Source organism: Cydia splendana, chromosome 1, assembly GCF_910591565.1.
Source record: "Cydia splendana chromosome 1, ilCydSple1.2, whole genome shotgun sequence".
Lineage (NCBI taxonomy): Eukaryota > Metazoa > Arthropoda > Insecta > Lepidoptera > Tortricidae > Cydia > Cydia splendana.
The window spans coordinates 20,955,960-20,973,988 of record NC_085960.1 but is presented as its reverse complement, the minus strand read 5'-3'; the positions used below and the strand labels follow the sequence as shown (position 1 = coordinate 20,973,988).

Sequence of the window (18,029 nt, the reverse complement as noted above, 5' to 3'; positions counted from 1 at the left end):
GGGTAAAATCGATCTTTAAAGCATATCAGACTTTGTTGGTCGTTATTTGTCACTTGGCCTCTAGTCTAGTTGAGGATAAGAACTAGAATAACTCTGGCCAGCTAGAAGTAGATATTCAGAACAGAAAACAGAACCACATATTTTAAACAAGATAAATTAGAAAGTACAGTATTTCAAAGAGTAGTGTTTTTCTTGTTTTATTGTAGAGTCGGACCAAGACAAGTCTGCAACAATTCTGATAGCACACGCAGTGTTATTTTAAACATAAAACTTCTATGGAATTATGACGTTTAAGGGCATTTTCACTTAACTGTGCCTGTAACCTTTAACGGCCGATTAGCAATCGTAACAAAACTGACGGTCAATGTCAAAGCCCATACATTTGGTCAGGAATCTAACGGTTAGACGTTACTGAAACACGACTTAAGTCGCGCTTTAAAGTACAAGTTAAATGAAAATGCCCTTAAATAACACTTGCACTGCGTGTGCTATCGAAATCGTTGCAGACTTGTCTTGGTCTAACTCTATGCAACTGGATAACGGTTCGCTGAGTAATGTTATGATGTTATGTTGTAGAAACGAACGAAATCCCCGACAACACTGTGAACGGGCGCGTAGTGAAGCAGCCGCAGGCCAACACGGTGTGCGTCATGTGCGAGTTCGTCATGAAGGAGATCGACGACGAAATCAAGGATAAACACAATCAGGTATGTCTCACTCTCTCATTAAGCAAAATGTGAAACGCAAATACACATTGCACCAAGATATTGGACAGATGGAATACCATCCTTATACGGTACCTTCCGTTATTACTTATAGCAATCATCATGCGTCATGCACTCCGGACTTAGGGTTGGTTGCACCAAACCATCTTTCACGGTTTTAACGTTCGCTAAATTTTATTGTATGGAAAGTTTCATAGTTCTCTGATGCTTGACGTTGATCAATCTGTTAATTGTGGTTGGTGCAACTGGCCCTTAGTGTAAGTATGTACCCCCCTCCCCTTGCAAATATCAATAAGTACTTGCTGCAGTCTAATGTATCTATTCATTCAAAAATCGTATTATTGGCTTGAACAAATCAAACCAAGACAAGATTTTGAGCCGGACTAAATGTTAGTTTTAATACTATTTCAATAATTCATATAATTATGTCCTGCTTTACTTTTGCAGGACGAGATTAAAAACGTAGTGCACGGCATCTGCAAGCGCATGCCCAAGTCGGTGAAGGCCGACTGCGACCAGTTCGTGGAGAAGTACGCCGATCTGATCATCAGCCTGCTGGCGCAGGAGCTGGAGCCCGACGAGATCTGCCGCGAGCTCAAGCTGTGCGACTCCAGCCGCGCCATCTCCACCATCAGAGGTAACGGACGTGGTAGGTGAAGGCCGACTGCGACCAGTTCGTGGAGAAGTACGCCGACCTGATCATCAGCCTGCTGGCGCAGGAGCTGGAGCCCGACGAGATCTGCCGCGAGCTCAAGCTGTGCGACTCCAGCCGCGCCATCTCCACCATCAGAGGTAACGGACGTGGTAGGTGAAGGCCGACTGCGACCAGTTCGTGGAGAAGTACGCCGACCTGATCATCAGCCTGCTGGCGCAGGAGCTGGAGCCCGACTATATCTGCCGCGAGCTCAAGCTGTGCGACTCCAGCCGCGCCATCTCCACCATCAGAGGTAACGGACGTGGTAGGTGACGGCCGACTGCGACCAGTTCGTGGAGAAGTACGCGGACCTGATCATCAGCCTGCTGGCGCAGGAGCTGGAGCCCGACGAGATCTGCCGCAAGCTCAAGCTGTGCGACTCCAGCCGCGCCATCTCCACCATCAGAGGTAACGGACGTGGTAGGTGACGGCCGACTGCGACCAGTTCGTGGAGAAATACGCGGACCTGATCATCAGCCTGCTGGCGCAGGAGCTGGAGCCCGACGAGATCTGCCGCAAGCTCAAGCTGTGCGACTCCAGCCGCGCCATCTCCACCATCAGAGGTAACGGACGTGGTAGGTGACGGCCGACTGCGACCAGTTCGTGGAGAAGTACGCGGACCTGATCATCAGCCTGCTGGTACAGGAGCTGGAGCCCGACGAGATCTGCCGCAAGCTCAAGCTGTGCGACTCCAGCCGCGCCATCTCCACCATCAGAGGTAACGGACGTGGTAGGTGACGGCCGACTGCGACCAGTTCGTGGAGAAGTACGCGGACCTGATCATCAGCCTGCTGGCGCAGGAGCTGGAGCCCGACGAGATCTGCCGCGAGCTCAAGCTGTGCCACTACAGCCGCGCCATCTCCACCATCAGAGGTAACACCTCAGTTTGGTTAGACTACTTTAGCTGTTTCAGTCATGTGCGCCAGGGGTAACAAGTAACAATAGTGCAGGGATAACAAAAATTTTTCAAACACTGATTACCACAATATTCCTGCTTCAGTGTTATCCAGGACGCGTAACCATGGCACCCAGATGCAATTTTCCAAGTTACAATTCAAATATGACTAAATAAACCAAAACATCAAATTCTAAAAATACACAGTCTTAGGAATCCTCGAGGAAAACGAAAACAAGTCTGCCTGAAAAAAATAATCAGTACCATGTTTACATACATCACCAAATTGTATTGTCTTGTAACCAAATGCTGTAACGTAGTAAAGAATCACCTACTCTCTGCATCTCTCCTGGTTAGAGCGACATTATTATGCATAATTATAATACATATAACAATACCATATGTTTGTATAGAGGACGTGCTTAACTGCGCTGTGTGCGAGACTGTGGTGGTGGCCGTGAAGAAAGTGATCAGCAACGACAAGGTCGACCACGACATCGTGCACATCGTCGAGAAGTCGTGCGCTCTGCTGCCCGCCAAGTACTCGCAGAGGGTAACTATCAATTTTCAGATGGGTTCAGTTGACAGAAAGCTTCATTCAACTTCACTTTGTATCTATTGATATTGGTAAAATTCAAGCTCTGGTTCAGTTTAGTTGACCTAAAAAACGTAATGACTCAAAGGTTTCCTGACTATTTTGAAATTCCTCCAAACTTATCTTAGGGTGCAGTGGTATTCCACCTGTCCAATTTCTATGTCCAATGTGTATTTTGTCTCACATTATGCTTAATGAGAGAGTGAGACGCAATGACATTAGACCAAGATATTGGATAGATGGAATACCACCCTAAGGGGAAACGCTAGCATAGCAGCATTAGCATAGCATACTTACTTATACCTCCGAAATCGAAAAATATACGAGCTCTTGATTTTGAAAATCAGATTTGGACATAAAATATTTTAAGGTAATTTTCAACCTAATTACTGTGTCCATAAGGGTGTACTGTGAGCTGTGAGTCTACCTTGAGGGCAAAGTGAACGAAGCACCTTAACTTTCATAACTTCACTGTATTTAACAAAAAAGAGAGATGCTTGCTAATAATGATTGTCAAACCGGCAACCTAACAAAGTTAAATCTAATTTAAAACCATGAACGAGTGGCTGATCACTTGCTTCTGTTGTAGTGCCACACCCTGATGGAGATCTACGGCGACTCCGTGATCCACCTGATAGAGCAGTACGGCACCAAGGCTGTGTGCCAGAAGATCGGCCTCTGCGCCGACTCCAACGCCGCCTTCGTGCACTTGCACTCGCGCAACCACTGAGTGTTAGTATTCTTTTTGGTTGAATATAGGGAACGTGCATGAACTGTAGGAGACAGCCTAGGCACCCCCTGTTTATTGACGCCAAATAAAAATGTCTAGTTTAAGCTTCCAATGTCGGCCACAAGATAGCAGTACCTACAATGCACAAGAAAACGTACGTGAACGCATTTGCTTTGGCATGAAGTGTCAATGTATTTATTTCCGATTCAGGCCACAAGATGGCAGTCCCTCCAACGCGCACGGACCCTATATGGTCAAACAATTCTTATAATGGTCTATTTAATCTAAACTATTGTTTCTATCACACACGATCTAGAATATAAAAGTTAAGGTTAGATCCAAAGAACCATCTGGTGGTCGAACTTTCAACGACATTATTTCAACTTTATCAAACCCGGTTCGGTCTCTGACAATGGTAAAATTCACCAATTGGGAAAAAGCAAGATTCAGGAAAAAATCCTTCGACTTGAAGAGTAGAACCATTTAGCGAGAATAAGTGTTGAACTGGCATCAAATGTCTACTTATTATAGGTATATGAACAGAAAATTCCATGCATACTTTTGTGAATGAATGTGTTTTTTTAACAAATGGCCCTACAATTTAAATTGGCGATATTTTTTTCAGATGCCACAGCGGGGTGGCGGTTATCAGCAATCTCCAGTTAAAATAAGCCATGTTTTTTTACCAAATTTTGTAGCTGTAAGTTGATATAATTTCATTAAACCTACTGTGACTATTACATAGGCAGGAAAGTAGGAGATTATTACGCGTTTTATCCTAATGAAACTAGTGAATGTATAGATATATTTTTCTAAAGAAGTGTACTTATTAGAAACGGATGGATCGAGTAGTGGTCACAGTAGTTTTAAATTCAAATAACTCATATTACACAGTTCACAGCAATAAATATCATAAATTTTAACAATTTCAAACCTTTTTTGCTTATAATTTCTGTGTAACGATTAATTTTAAGAGGGTATTTAGTTTATTTGTGCAAGTACGTAAAATAATCGAGACTTAATCAAGTATAATTTGTTTTATTCACAGCCTATGTTAACTATTATTCATTGTTCAATAGGTTCACTTTAGCCTGTGATAAACTGATTTGTAACATGTTTCTACGAATAAAAATTGAGAAAATGTTATGGTTGTTTTATTTCTGACATGTAAATACGGCATAAATTATTAATTTGACAATATATTTTACCCAATTTTGACTAGCGTAAGCGCAATTATTGACACTGGCGATTTGCGAGCGAGTTAAAAGCGAGGCTAGCGCGCAACGATATCGCCGCGAGCACGCAACGATTTCACATAAAAGTAATAATGGCCATCCGTATGGCCACTTGCACCCGGGGTTAAACCGTTAACCCAGTGTCAAATTGTACTGGTAACCATGGTAACTCCAGGTTAACCCCGGGTTAGTGGGATGGTGGAAGAGTCGCTTAGAGTACTTGAAAGCTACTCCTTGGACAGCACACTGCTCTGAGGCGTGAGGCACCGCTCGTCCTCGCGCGGCTGCGGCGCCACGCTCGGCTCGTTGGGGTTGTTGGCGCGCAGGTACTCGGCCAGCCACAGCACGGGCTCGGCCGGCCGCTCGTGCGCCAGCGCCGTCAGCCCAGGCGTCAGCACCTCCGTCAGGTGCTGCTGGATGTAGTCCTTCACTTGCCAGCGGCGGAGGATTGGCCCGACTACCACTGTGGATGAGATATTGATCGATGAAGGGCTAACTTGGGTTAATTATGGTGACCAAAGACTAGGTACAGTAGGTACGAGTATGTACACTTGTACAACGTTTTACAGTACATATATGGTCCGTTAAATTTTCGACATATGCACGTACTGTGCGAATTACCGCACTAGGGCAGTAAATTAGCACCATATGTGTTGTTATAATACCGCCTGTTCATATAAATACCTACATTTAATTACTTAATCGCCCTATACTTACTCGCCCTAGTAACACGTATAACAAAATACCGGCCATAAAGTAGTACGTCACAGTCACAGCCTCCTAGCTGCTAGAGGGGGATTAGGATTATTGCTGGGTACGGTAGACCCTACCCTGCAATAATCCTATTAACAGTTTTCAAACCGTACTAGTGGGGAAGAAGAAGTGTATCTCCCTAACTGCCTCTGAGAGGTTGTCGCTGCCGTGCAGACCGTTGAAGTACTCGCCGAACGCGCTGCGGCGCCCGTAGCAAGCGCGCAGGCTGTCCGGCCAGTACGCTTGAGCCTCTTCCACCCTGCAACCCACGAAATTTGAATACTCGTATTGTTTATTTATTTGAATTATGCGTTAATGTTTATATTTTTCACGTTTGAAAGTTGCCACACTACGAGTAAGTCTTATTATTAACTACCAGCGCAAAAAGAGGGCGCCAATGTCTGCCTGTGGCATCGTAGCTCTCCAACTGATGGGCCGATCTCGATGCGTTTTTTTACGTGAAAGCGAGTTTTCTTGCGGTAGGTCTAAGCTATGTTTCATGGTAATCAAAGCAGTTTGAAGAGTATCAGCTCTTTTCCAAAATTATGTAAGACTCTTTTGGCATAAAATGGAATTCGTTGGCATATAGCGTTCTTCTTTTGATGCTAATTTTACAGTGACATGTAAGTACCTGGCGGGCCCCATAAGCGTCCTCCACTTCTGTATAGCGTTGCGAGCTGCGAGCACGAGCGCGATGACCGGCCCTCGGGATATGTGCGCGACCAAGTGCGGGAAGTGGTGGCGCCCATAGTGGCCCTTGTACAGCTCTGCCGCTTGCTCTGGAGTCAAGTGGACTTGTCGTTTCTGGTGAATACATTGCCAGGAGGTATATTTAGAATTTAATGATAATAATGACATATACATTTGCATCAATGTCAAAATCAGTATGTTTCTCTTCTCATCATGATAGGAGGTATACCTACGTCACAGACAAAACATCCTACAGACTGAGCATAGTCGCGCTACCCCCTCTGCCACGCATACCTACGGTAATTTTACTCCATGTTCGAGTCGAAAGTATCTTTGTGTGACGTCCGTGTCTTTGAACGGACCAATCACGGCACGGGACTTTGCTCACCTCGTCCCGCGCACCCCCGCATGAAGAATTAACATCAAGGCCACTTTTGGGGGGTAAATGAGAAAATTAAAAAATAATGTTTTTTAAACTATATCGTGTTACATATCAAATGAAAGAGCTCATTTTGAGAATCACAAATATTTTTTTTTTGTAATTTTAAAATAAAAAGTTTAGAAGTTATTTAAGAAAATAGCCAAAAAATTACCATTCCCCCCTATTATCTCAGAAACTACTGGGTCTAAAATTTTGATAAAAATATACTAAATAGTTCTTTACCTATAGATGACAGGAAAACCTATTAGAAATATGCCGCGTGAGCCGGACAAATTACTTAGTTTTTGATCAGACCCCTACGGGTTTTTTAAAGGCAATTCACTCACATTTCACAAATAAAAAACCGGGCAAGTGCGAGTCGGACTCGCGCACGAAGGGTTCCGTACCATAATGAAAAAAAAAAAAAACGGAAAAAAAATGCAAAAAAAAAACGGTCACCCGTCCAAGTACTGACCACGCCCGACGTTGCTTAACTTTGGTCAAAAATCACGTTTGTTGTATGGGAGCCCCATTTAAATCTTTATTTTATTCTGTTTTTAGTATTTGTTGTTATAGCGGCAACAGAAATACGTCATCTGTGAAAATTTCAACTGTCTAGCTATCACGGTTCGTGAGATACAGCCTGGTGACAGACAGACGGACGGACGGACGGACGGACAGCGAAGTCTTAGTAATAGGGTCCCGTTTTACCTTTTGGGTACGGAACCCTAAAAATACATTGTTAAAAATTGGGTAATGTACGGAACCCTTGGAACGCGAGTCCGACTCGCACTTGGTCGGTTTTTAGGGTTCCGTACCCAAAGGGTAAAACAGGACCCTATTACTAAGACTCAGCTGTCCGTCCGTCCGTCCGTCCGTCCGTCCGTCCGTCCGTCCGTCCGTCCGTCCGTCCTTCTGTCTGTCACCAGGCTGTATCTCACGAACCGTGATAGCTAGACAGTTGAAATTTTCACAGATGATGTATTTCTGTTGCCGCTATAGCAACAAATACTAAAAACAGAATAAAATAAAGATTTAAGTGGGACTCCCATTCAACAAACGGGTGGATTTCAAAATCCTGCGAAAACTTATGGTTCGGTCTTTATAAAAAAAACTAGTAGGTTGTGCGAGTTGCAACTTTTTAATATGTTTTTAAGAACTATTATCTTCATGTTCCTTCAATTACCATCTCCAATAACTTAATAGCTTTTTTTATATAAAATGTTTTATGTGTCTATAGTCATCACCGTCTACCGGAAAAATCTGAACCTTTTTGTTTGCAGTGAAAATTATAGCATACCTATCGTACGATTGCGATTTTTCTTTTACTTATATCTTTTCCATGTTGTTGTTTAACACATGAAAAAATATGCAATAAGTCCTTTACCGAGAAAGTACATTTAAAAATATTTAAAATTTTGTCACGAATATTCGTCAACACCGTCATGGTAATGTCAATGTGAGCTTATCTCCGTGTATGAACAACGAAATACCGCTAAAGGTCCTTGCCCTATTTTTCACTTTAATATAGAATGCCAAAAATGATTTCACTATAAAGTCACATCATTGAATCGTGAGAAATATTACGAACAAATTTGTAAAACGTAGTTTGTCACAAAAGAGCATCATCACCGTTATGCTTTGGTTTAAAAAAGTTACAAATGATATATTAGAAATAATTATTGAAATGAATGGCAAACTACATGAAGTTTATTGTGTAGCATAGACATTAACTACTATTATTCGTATTCTAGAAATAAAAACAAGAAACTCTCAAATCGTCAACACCATACCCATCATCACCGGGAAAAAATGACGACCGGTGATGATTTCATGTGTATGGTGATGACGGTTCTCAGAAACTTTTCTAGTTATTTTGCTATAATTCATTATGAAATTAAGCTGTATGTTTGAAAAACGTTCTCTATGTCTTCTAACACTATATAATGTCTACCTTATAAATGTAGAAGAAGATATGACTATTTCTTTCACACTAGAGGATGGTTAGTTTTTAGGGTTCCGTACCCAAAGGGTAAAACGGGACCCTATTACTAAGACTTCGCTGTCCGTCCGTCCGTCCGTCCGTCTGTCTGTCACCAGGCTGTATCTCACGAACCGTGATAGATAGACAGTTGAAATTTTCACAGATGATGTATTTCTGTTGCCGCTATAACAACAAATACTAAAAACAGAATAAAATAAAGATTTAAATGGGGCTCCCATACAACAAACGTGATTTTTGACCAAAGTTAAGCAACGTCGGGAGTGGTCAGTACTTGGATGGGTGACCGTTTTATTTTTGCTTTTTTTTTTCGTTTTTTTTTTGCATTATGGTACGGAACCCTTCGTGCGCGAGTCCGACTCGCACTTGCCCGGTTTTTTATATGTGAAATGTGAGTGAATTGCCTTTAAAAAACCCGTAGGGGTCTGATCAAAAACTAAGTAATTTGTCCGGCTCACGCTTGACTGCATATTTCTAATAGGTTTTCCTGTCATCTATAGGTAAAGAACTATTTAGTATATTTTTATCAAAATTTTAGACCCAGTAGTTTCTGAGATAATAGGGGGGAATGGTCATTTTTTGGCTATTTTCTTAAATAACTTCTAAACTTTTTTTGCCGTTTATTGCTTTATGGTACGGAACTCTTCGTGCGCGAGTCCGACTCGCACTTGCCCGGTTTTTTACTAACTTATCGTTATACAAATGAAACATTTCGACTTAAAAAACGGAACCCTTCATAAATCGCGGGGAGCGAGGGCGTTCAGGAATCCCTAAGCGTATGTAATAATACGAATAACTAGATCCGTCAGTTACCTACGCTGGCCCTTCAAACGTCAACAAGAATATTTAATTAGTTTCATGGCTTCCATAGATAACATAGCTGGGGTGCTCCAGAGTCACAGTCACAGGAGATTATAGGGTTGTCAAAATCAAGTAGCCTTTTATAAAATGAAATACTTGCCTTAAATCGTCAAATAGATAAAATAACTCATGAACTAGTAAATGAACAGCAATTTTTTGAGATATCTCTGAGGAAACATACTAAAAGTCTCCGGTGTTCGGGAGTGACGTTTCACGGCCGGATATTTAAATAACGAGTCAAATAAATCAAATACCATCAACCAATAGTTTTAGGACAGAAATCTTATTCACGCGCAGCATTCTCACAGCAGAAGTACATGTTTTATGGAGTTTAGTTAATTTTACATCATAATTATCACTCATATTCATAAAAAAACCTCTGTCCTTCTTTAAATATATATTTTTTTATAATCAACTATACAATACCACTTTACAGAGTAATCCAATACGTGATATGTACCTCCCAAGTAGCATGGAAGTGTCGGCAACATCAATATAGCAGCCAATTAAGAACTTAGAGTGATTTAAGGTACGTATAAGAGTGTCAGAAAAGATTTAAGCTGTATAAAAGGTACTTTACAGACATTATACAGCTCAAGCTGTATAAAATCATTATAAAGGATTCTGCGGAAGCATGGGGTGCTTTATCAGAATATAAAAAATCTACTATAAAACTAAAAGTGTTGTGAGAGACTACAAGCTAATTCTATCGTAAAAGCTGTATACAGGCTGTATTGTAGTAACACTTGGCACTTTTAGCTGTACAAAAGTATCTGTCAACTCCGTTTTAAAACATTAAGTGTTGTGAAACACTACAAGCTAATTTTATCGTAAAAGCTGTATACAGGCTGTATTGTAGTATCACTTGGCACTTGTAGCTGTACAAATGTATCTGTCAACCCCGTTTTAAAGCTATTTCTTCTGGCGTAATCTTACTCTCCTATAAGAATAGTAGTTGTATAACTTCTGTCTGTAAGGGTATTATAAAACCAAATGAATAAATGGCAGCTATAGTACAGCTTTTTTCTGTATTACTGATAGAGTCGCTTATAACAATCTTTTGGCGTAATTTTACACTCGTATAAGTATAGTAGTGTAATGATTTCTGAAAATAAGTGTATTATAAAACTAAAGGAATATATGACAGTTACAGTACAGGTTTTTTATTTGTTATACGGATCTCTAAAGAGAATTATAACTTATGTACGGAGAACCGAAATACAGCCAAACGAATACAAATATTCTATTATAAAGCTGTTTTAATTACAAAAGCTGTAAAAGACACTCCATTTATTACACAGCACAGCTACTAAGATTATAATGCTCTCCAACTATCCTGTAGGCTGTTTAAAAATTGTCGCCATTTTACAATAAAAAAAAAACGTATTTGTAAATATAATTAAAGAAATACTTGCAAATATTTAGCAGACTAACGCCGTGTTATGATTACCCGCTAAAATAAATTGTTTAGCCTTAGAATTAATATTTATAAATATTTTTGATACCCTAACCTTAAAAACAAACAGTAACTTTACCGATTTTTGATATTTTCCTTATGGTTTCTCTTTGTTATTTTGCAGGCGCGTAAATATTTTGCCAGAAAAGATACACAGGTTCACAATAAATAATAATCCGCACTTACCAATAATGTAATATTCCATTCAAGTCCCGTATAATATTTACTTTTACTTTTACCATCCACTGTAACACTTTATTGTCGCCATTACTATATTACGAATGAACAAGATTAAGACATTTTAGTTTCTTAAATGATTATTATTCTCTTGTAATTCTTTCTTATAACTCATTTAAAACTTATATTCTTATATCGTACTTATAAGAGATTATCTGTAGTGTTAAGGTTTCCTGTTACACCGAAATATAGCTGTAATGCAGCTATTATGCAGCTTATGTATTGCTTATACAGCTACTCTACAGCTCTAATAACGCCAAAGGCTGTATAATTTGGGCCCTTTTTTTACTTATAAGGGCTGTATAAGCGCTTATACAGCCTTTGTACAGCCTAACTGTACAGCATATAGTATACAAATAAACTTTAATACAGCTTATATACAGCTTGCAATGCTACTTGGGCTATTACATAAGGGAAGACAAATAATGAACAGTAAACAACACACTTAAAAATATAACAGTAAATACAGACTATAACTAAATATTTGGCAGATCAGATAGCATAATTGCCGGCTTGTTATCTTTGTGAATTCACTCAGAGTGCAGTTAAATATATTTATTTTTATATACTTACACCGTGTTTTTTTTTATTTCCGTTAATTTCAAGGGTGCATTCCTGAGCTTAAATCAAGTAACTTTCTCAAAGACACCGATGTTCTAATTAAGTCCATTTCGGAGATAATCCATAATTTATTTTTTTCCTATAAGGCCTCTACAAGCGTGTACACTTGCCTTAGGGCCGGCTTACATATTGATTAGTGTTTAGAATGAGTTCATACATTTGCTACTAAACTTAAGTACAATCTCGGTCGATTGATGTACGAAATGACATTGATATGTCACAGATTTCAATTGTTTGGTTGAGTTAAATGTAATGCCCGTGTTACAACAACGCTATATGCTACATTTAATTACTTTTTAAACGAAAAAAAAAAAAAAAAGAAAACAAAAAAAATTTTTTTTTTTAAATTAACTATGCCATTTAGTTCTTATAGTTAGGGAGGCGAGGTAGCTAAATGGCGTAATTCAACGGCGCCGTCGAGACCTATCAAAATCGAAAGATAAAATAATTTCGAAAAGAAAAGCTCGTATGGCAAAAACCATTTTAGCGGTGGGTTTGGCGTGTACGGTTTTTCAAAAATGTTAAAAAAAACAGTTACTTGGGCATTCTCGAGCGCGTCAGATATTCATACTACGTATGCCCCGAGTGCCTCTGATAACAACGGTATACTAATCTGCCGGTTTGCGTGGTGGGGGTAGGCATATAAAGTAGTCAAAAATGAAAAAAAAAAAAATTTACTCGAGCGCGTCAGATTTTCGGAAGGGGTGTTAAGTAGGCCCCAAGGAAGCTTCCTTTAAAAAAACTGACGATTTCGGCGTGACGATAAGTTACGATGAATTTTTGAAAATGCAAAAAAAAAAAGTTTTTTTGAAATACTCGAGCGCGTCAGATTTTCATAGGGGAGGTTTATCTCGGTATCCTGAAAGCATATTTTTTTAATCTGACAAAAATGTTGGTGGGTTCTCTTAATCTGACCGAAAAAGGTTTTTTGGTTTCTTTTTTTTCCTTTCTTTCTCCTTGATAAAACGGGGAATTTAAGAATGACAATAAAATTACCTTTTTTGTTTATTTAAACTTTTTTTTTGTAAAATGTATCGTTCGCGACTTATATGCCGCAACGCGTTCTTAGGAAGACGAAATGGCTCTTCCACACTTCCGGTCATGCGGAAACCGGCAGATTTTGTATTTTTAGTAAGTTTTAGATTATATTCTTCAAAATAAAAAATAAAAAAATCGCGCTCGAGAATGCCGGATTAACGTTTTTTTTTACAAGTTCGCGACCCTATAACTCGGCGGCGTCAAGGACTTATCGTCAGATTAGTTAAATTTAGTCTTTAAACACTAAAATCAACCCCCAATATCTTAATCTGAGGCGCACGAGCATTTCAGACTATCCATTTTTTTTTACTAATCTGATCGTCTATCCTAGGCGCGCGTCACTACATATAGAGCTAAATACTTTACAAGGTTGTTCTATTAGGTCTAAGGTATCTCTCATATCTTAAACTGCCACGCTCGAGTATTGCCGAAAATTCCCCTATTCGCCTCCCTAACTATTATAAACGTACTTAACTATACCCCGAAGTTAACGGAATTCAATAAAAACACGGTGTATAAATGACGGCTTAGTCGATAGTAGGTACCTACAGTAGAATAACTCATTAGTGGCAGCCCTGCACGAGGGCTGGCTGTGACGCGGAATAATGGCGACACCCCTCGCTGTGATACTTTGCATATCGCCCGCCCTCGCCTGGACATGACGACTGGACGCGCGCGTAGGGACGACGCATCTTCTAACTTGATAGAAAACTAGCTTTTGCCCGCAACTTCGTTTGCGTGGAATTAGTGACAGCAGCTAAAGTAGGTATAGCGCCTGGATAATGCTAATAGCAATCATTCAATTCGCGCATTGCTTACTTCAATTATTAGGCAATCCATTAACTCTTTCAATTCCACCTGAGCAGAAATTCGACATTTCTCACAGTAGATAAGTAGGTACCAATTTCTGTACATTTGAATGGGTGTATGGATAAAGTGTAAAGGTGTACCTATAGACAAAGTTTTATTACACTTCGTGGCTAAGGTCCCTCGCTACGCACATGATTCTATTATACTATCTTTCGATTTCTCGGGACTCAAAATTAGCACTCATAGTAAAAACTATGCTCTACTAATAGCAACAATGCACAAATAACTATTTCCAATGCTCGCGTATAAGTAGGTAGTTTTAGGCCACAAACGACTGATTTTTTAACGACTCACTTAGTTCTTTGCTGACGGTGAATATAAAATGGACAATAAGAAAAGGTGTTAGTGCTGACCCTAGCTCTCGGACAATCGGACCCGCCGCGCCGATCCCAAGGGTTGTAAAAAGGGGTGCCATTTTAATGCCTGATTCTAATGAAGCAATAGGAGTTTGACACTGCTTTTAGACATAAGTACCTAAATAAATTGCTAAGTAGGTATAGAAACAAGACTCCTTTTTTTAGTCACGAAGTGAAATCAATTATTGTTAGGGTTTTGTAACGTCGTCTTGTAATAACAAAGTCACATAAACAAAAGTAGATATGAGGACGCTGGTAATTCGTAACCGCGCGTATATTAAGCCATAAAGCCCAAATGTCGTCGTTACCGCACGTGTGGCAAAATTCGTGTGTATAAGTAGGTAGGTATTCCAATAAACAGGGGGCGCATTCCGCGCATTTACAAACAAAGATAGCAATCCAATGCGAACATCAGTGCTTCGCTCTCACACATAACAGACAGAGCTCAGGAGCAAGCGGGTGGCATCTACTCGTATAGTTATTTTTATTTGGTACACTATCTACGCATTGACAACCGAGAATAGCCCCTACGTTGTCAGTTATGATTGTACCGCAAGTTTTATCGAAGTTCTTATATCTTTATTATTTTCAGTTATGTACCTATTCATGCATGGTCGCATTATAATGTATAGGTATACCTACGAATCTTCCATGCCTCTCTTTTCACCCACTTCCTTACTTTTCATATCGCACACCACCGCTGTGTACTGGCCTGAGTTTTTCTTACCGCTCTCCATATTATTAAGATTTTAAAGCAGAACCTAATCTATGTGGCTCTTATCCTCGTCATTTCTCATTTATTAATAGCATTTTTAGAAAACAATAAACTTTTTAGTAACAACAGTTCAGTATGGCTTCATATAAATGCAAATATAAAGTTATAACCCTCTACGACGCACGTTACGCGCGAATGCTAGTCACATGTTACGAAAACGTGAATCAACAGCACGGACGTCTTAAAACATTCACGGCGCGATTTGGGAAATGAATTAGAGATTCACTAGATATGAAATAGTAAAGATATGTGACGTTCCACGGCAAAAGGTACCTTAGGGCGACTGGCGCTTACGCTATTATTAACGCCGCTCCAATATTCAGCCGGTGCAATGGTACCTTTTGCCGTGGAACATCACATATCTTTACTATTTCATATTTAGTGAATCTCTAATTCACGGCTCGATTCGGAAAATAAATTAGATTTCTACTAGACTTCAACAAGTTACGTTACGATACTGATAATTTAAAGATATTTGTAAGATAGATATGTCAAATTTGACATTTCCGCGATTCTGGAGGTCCTCTTGAACGATTTCGACAAGTTATGACTTAGATATCCAAGTCACATCTAGTCGATATCTAATGTAGATCTAGTTGATCTCTAAATCGTCTCAAGATCTTGTGATTATCTCGAAATCCGAATAGGCCTGTCATTTCCCTAATCGCGCCGTCAGTGTCAGCGCGAGCTACGCGCTACGAGCGTAGCCGATAACATCGGAAAACCCGTATGTAGCGAAAAGCGTCTACGAACAGAGAACCCGACTAGATTTAAAACAAAACGTAAATCTTTGGGGTCAATCGGTTATATATGCAAAGAAATGTGAAGTAGACTAACAGCGAGTATTATGAAGCCGTTGTTCCGTATGTGGTTCTCTATAGCCTCAGCATCCTCGAGAGCCTCCGGCTTGATGAGGGCCAGCGTGCGCTCCGAGTACGACTGGAACTCCAAGTCAGAGTCTGATGACGAGATTGACATTCTTTCCAGCCTTTTCGATGTTATTAAAAACGATTGATTAATTTGCTTGTTAAATACCTACGTTTGTATGAGTTATTAGTTAAATTGTCGTAGGAATGGAAAAAATCTAGTTTATTTAGAGTTTATTAGTGACTTTTGTGACACTCCAATGACACTCAAAGAGCATATCAAAGAGTATAATAATATATGTAGGAGCATATAATCACTACATGACATTCGAATGATTTTTTTTCGTTGAAATGGCATGTGCTGCGAAGACATTTTGCCAATTAAAGGAAATTAATGATTCAAGTAAAAAGAAGAGCAAGTCGTTCTGCCTTCCGTTGAGTTGATGCACAGCACTGCACACAATGCGATAGTGAGGGACATTGGTAGGTATGTAATATTTACATATTCTGAACACTACTGAAGTAATAATTTATTCTATCTCAACATACTTACTAGAAAAAAAAGTCTGGCTACTGAAATATTACACAAATTTTTGGCGGGAAATTCAAAAAATCTTGGGCTGGTCACACTTTGTGTAGTAGGAATTATAGTTTTGATACTAGAAAACATTTTTGATTTTCTGTGCACACGTAAGGTACCTAAGGAAATAAGTTAAATATACGTTTACGTGCACTCAAAGTCAGTTCACATAATTTCTACCACTATTTAAACTACAGTCAACGACAAACACATATGTTTACGTTCCAATGTTTACATTTTATTGATATTTTCCAGAACTTCTAGTTTATCCGTTTCTTTACACACTTGTCCTGTTTATGAGATTCAGGCTTAATAAATTGACGAACATAATCATAGTAATAGGCAAATGTTAGAACTAGAACATAAAGTATCAAAATATTAATAGAGCACCAACCTACCAAATTGTTTACGACTTGTAAACATTGCAGTTTTTCGTTATACAACGCTTCACGTCGACTTCGCACATTGTTGTAATTATTTACGAGCTTAAATAATTGTTTGCGGACCTCACTCGGTATATAATAGATAGTGATTATTAATATTAATTAAAATAAACGCCTTATAAACTGCGAATAATTTGAATGAATGACATAAATTGACAGCAGATTTTTAACTTTTTTTTTAAATCATAGACAATTAGTGATACAACAAGGAAATATCTGTCAACAAAATTTGGCTAGCCAGACTCTACCATCGCCCAAACTGTTAATTGTCCATCGGTGGACCTTATTGTAAAGCCTTGACCTTGTGACCTCAAACTCATTCTATTTACCGGAACCTTTTTAATTTGTTCTCGTTGCAATGTACAAGTGTCGGAAATGTCATTAATATGTCAAAAACTATAATGTTAGCGCGAAATCTTCATTCTATTAAATTTTATCCCTCAATTTTTAAGTTTTTTACATACCTACTATTAAATTAATGCTATTACATCAATTTTACTTTGTTTGCGTAGGTATACTAAGTAAGTAGTACCTACCTACGTGGGGTGTCGAGTATGTAGGGTGTCAGAGGCAGCCCCGTTGAAGTAAGCACTAAGGTCTAGGTCAGTACCACCTACCTACCTAAGAACACTTGTGTTAGCTATTGGTAGGAATAGGAATGGTAAATCTATATAGATATAATATAATAGAGTGTAGAGTATTTTATTAAAAGAAGTGGTTTGAAAATGTGCAACAGTCACAATCACCCAACCGTTGGCTTTTACATCTGAGACGTAGCTACCTACTAATAGTAACATTTTTTGTGAGTGTAGGTAGGTACGCATAATGCTTTTACATTTTAACGTCTCAGTAAGTGAAAAGTCAGTCATTCAATCAACAAAGATATCTCTTCATCAGTACGCATTTCAGTATATCATTGAGGTATTTTTTAGTTAGACCAGCTAGTTAAAGTTATCTGCAAAATCACATAAAATTTGTGGCAAAATATAAATCTATGTTTCAAAACTTCAAATCTATGTCAGATTAACTATCACTGAAGTACAGTTTTCAATATTAACCCTACCTGAAGAAAAATGAAGCCTTTACAATGAAATCAATCGATCCGCCATTACAATTGACGATTGCATTCGCAACAGGAAAACTGGCACGCATTTTCCTCGCCACCCCGCGGGGGCTGCGTGCGACG

General features: G+C 39.3%; 2 protein-coding genes across 2 annotated transcripts in view; one reads left to right on the top strand and one right to left on the bottom strand.

Moving 5' to 3' along the window:
* The window catches only part of LOC134791582 (uncharacterized), a 32,161-nt gene extending 27,378 nt beyond the window's left edge, over window positions 1-4,783 (top strand). Inside the window, exons 18-22 of the mRNA XM_063762633.1 lie at window positions 577-707; window positions 1,173-1,362; window positions 2,728-2,867; window positions 3,499-3,641; window positions 4,265-4,783. Coding sequence (XP_063618703.1) covers window positions 577-707; window positions 1,173-1,362; window positions 2,728-2,867; window positions 3,499-3,639 — 602 coding nt within the window. The 3' untranslated portion in view covers window positions 3,640-3,641; window positions 4,265-4,783. The remainder of the gene's footprint in view (window positions 1-576; window positions 708-1,172; window positions 1,363-2,727; window positions 2,868-3,498; window positions 3,642-4,264) is intronic.
* LOC134791571 (nucleoside diphosphate kinase homolog 5-like) lies at window positions 4,418-16,076 on the bottom strand. The gene is made up of 4 exons (XM_063762624.1): window positions 15,792-16,076; window positions 6,259-6,431; window positions 5,741-5,886; window positions 4,418-5,337 (listed from the first exon to the last, which is right to left on the bottom strand). The coding sequence occupies exons 1-4, from the start codon at window positions 15,930-15,932 to the stop codon at window positions 5,102-5,104; spliced, it is 696 nt and encodes a 231-aa protein (XP_063618694.1). The 5' UTR covers window positions 15,933-16,076; the 3' UTR covers window positions 4,418-5,101.
* Window positions 16,077-18,029: the final 1,953 nt, after the last annotated feature.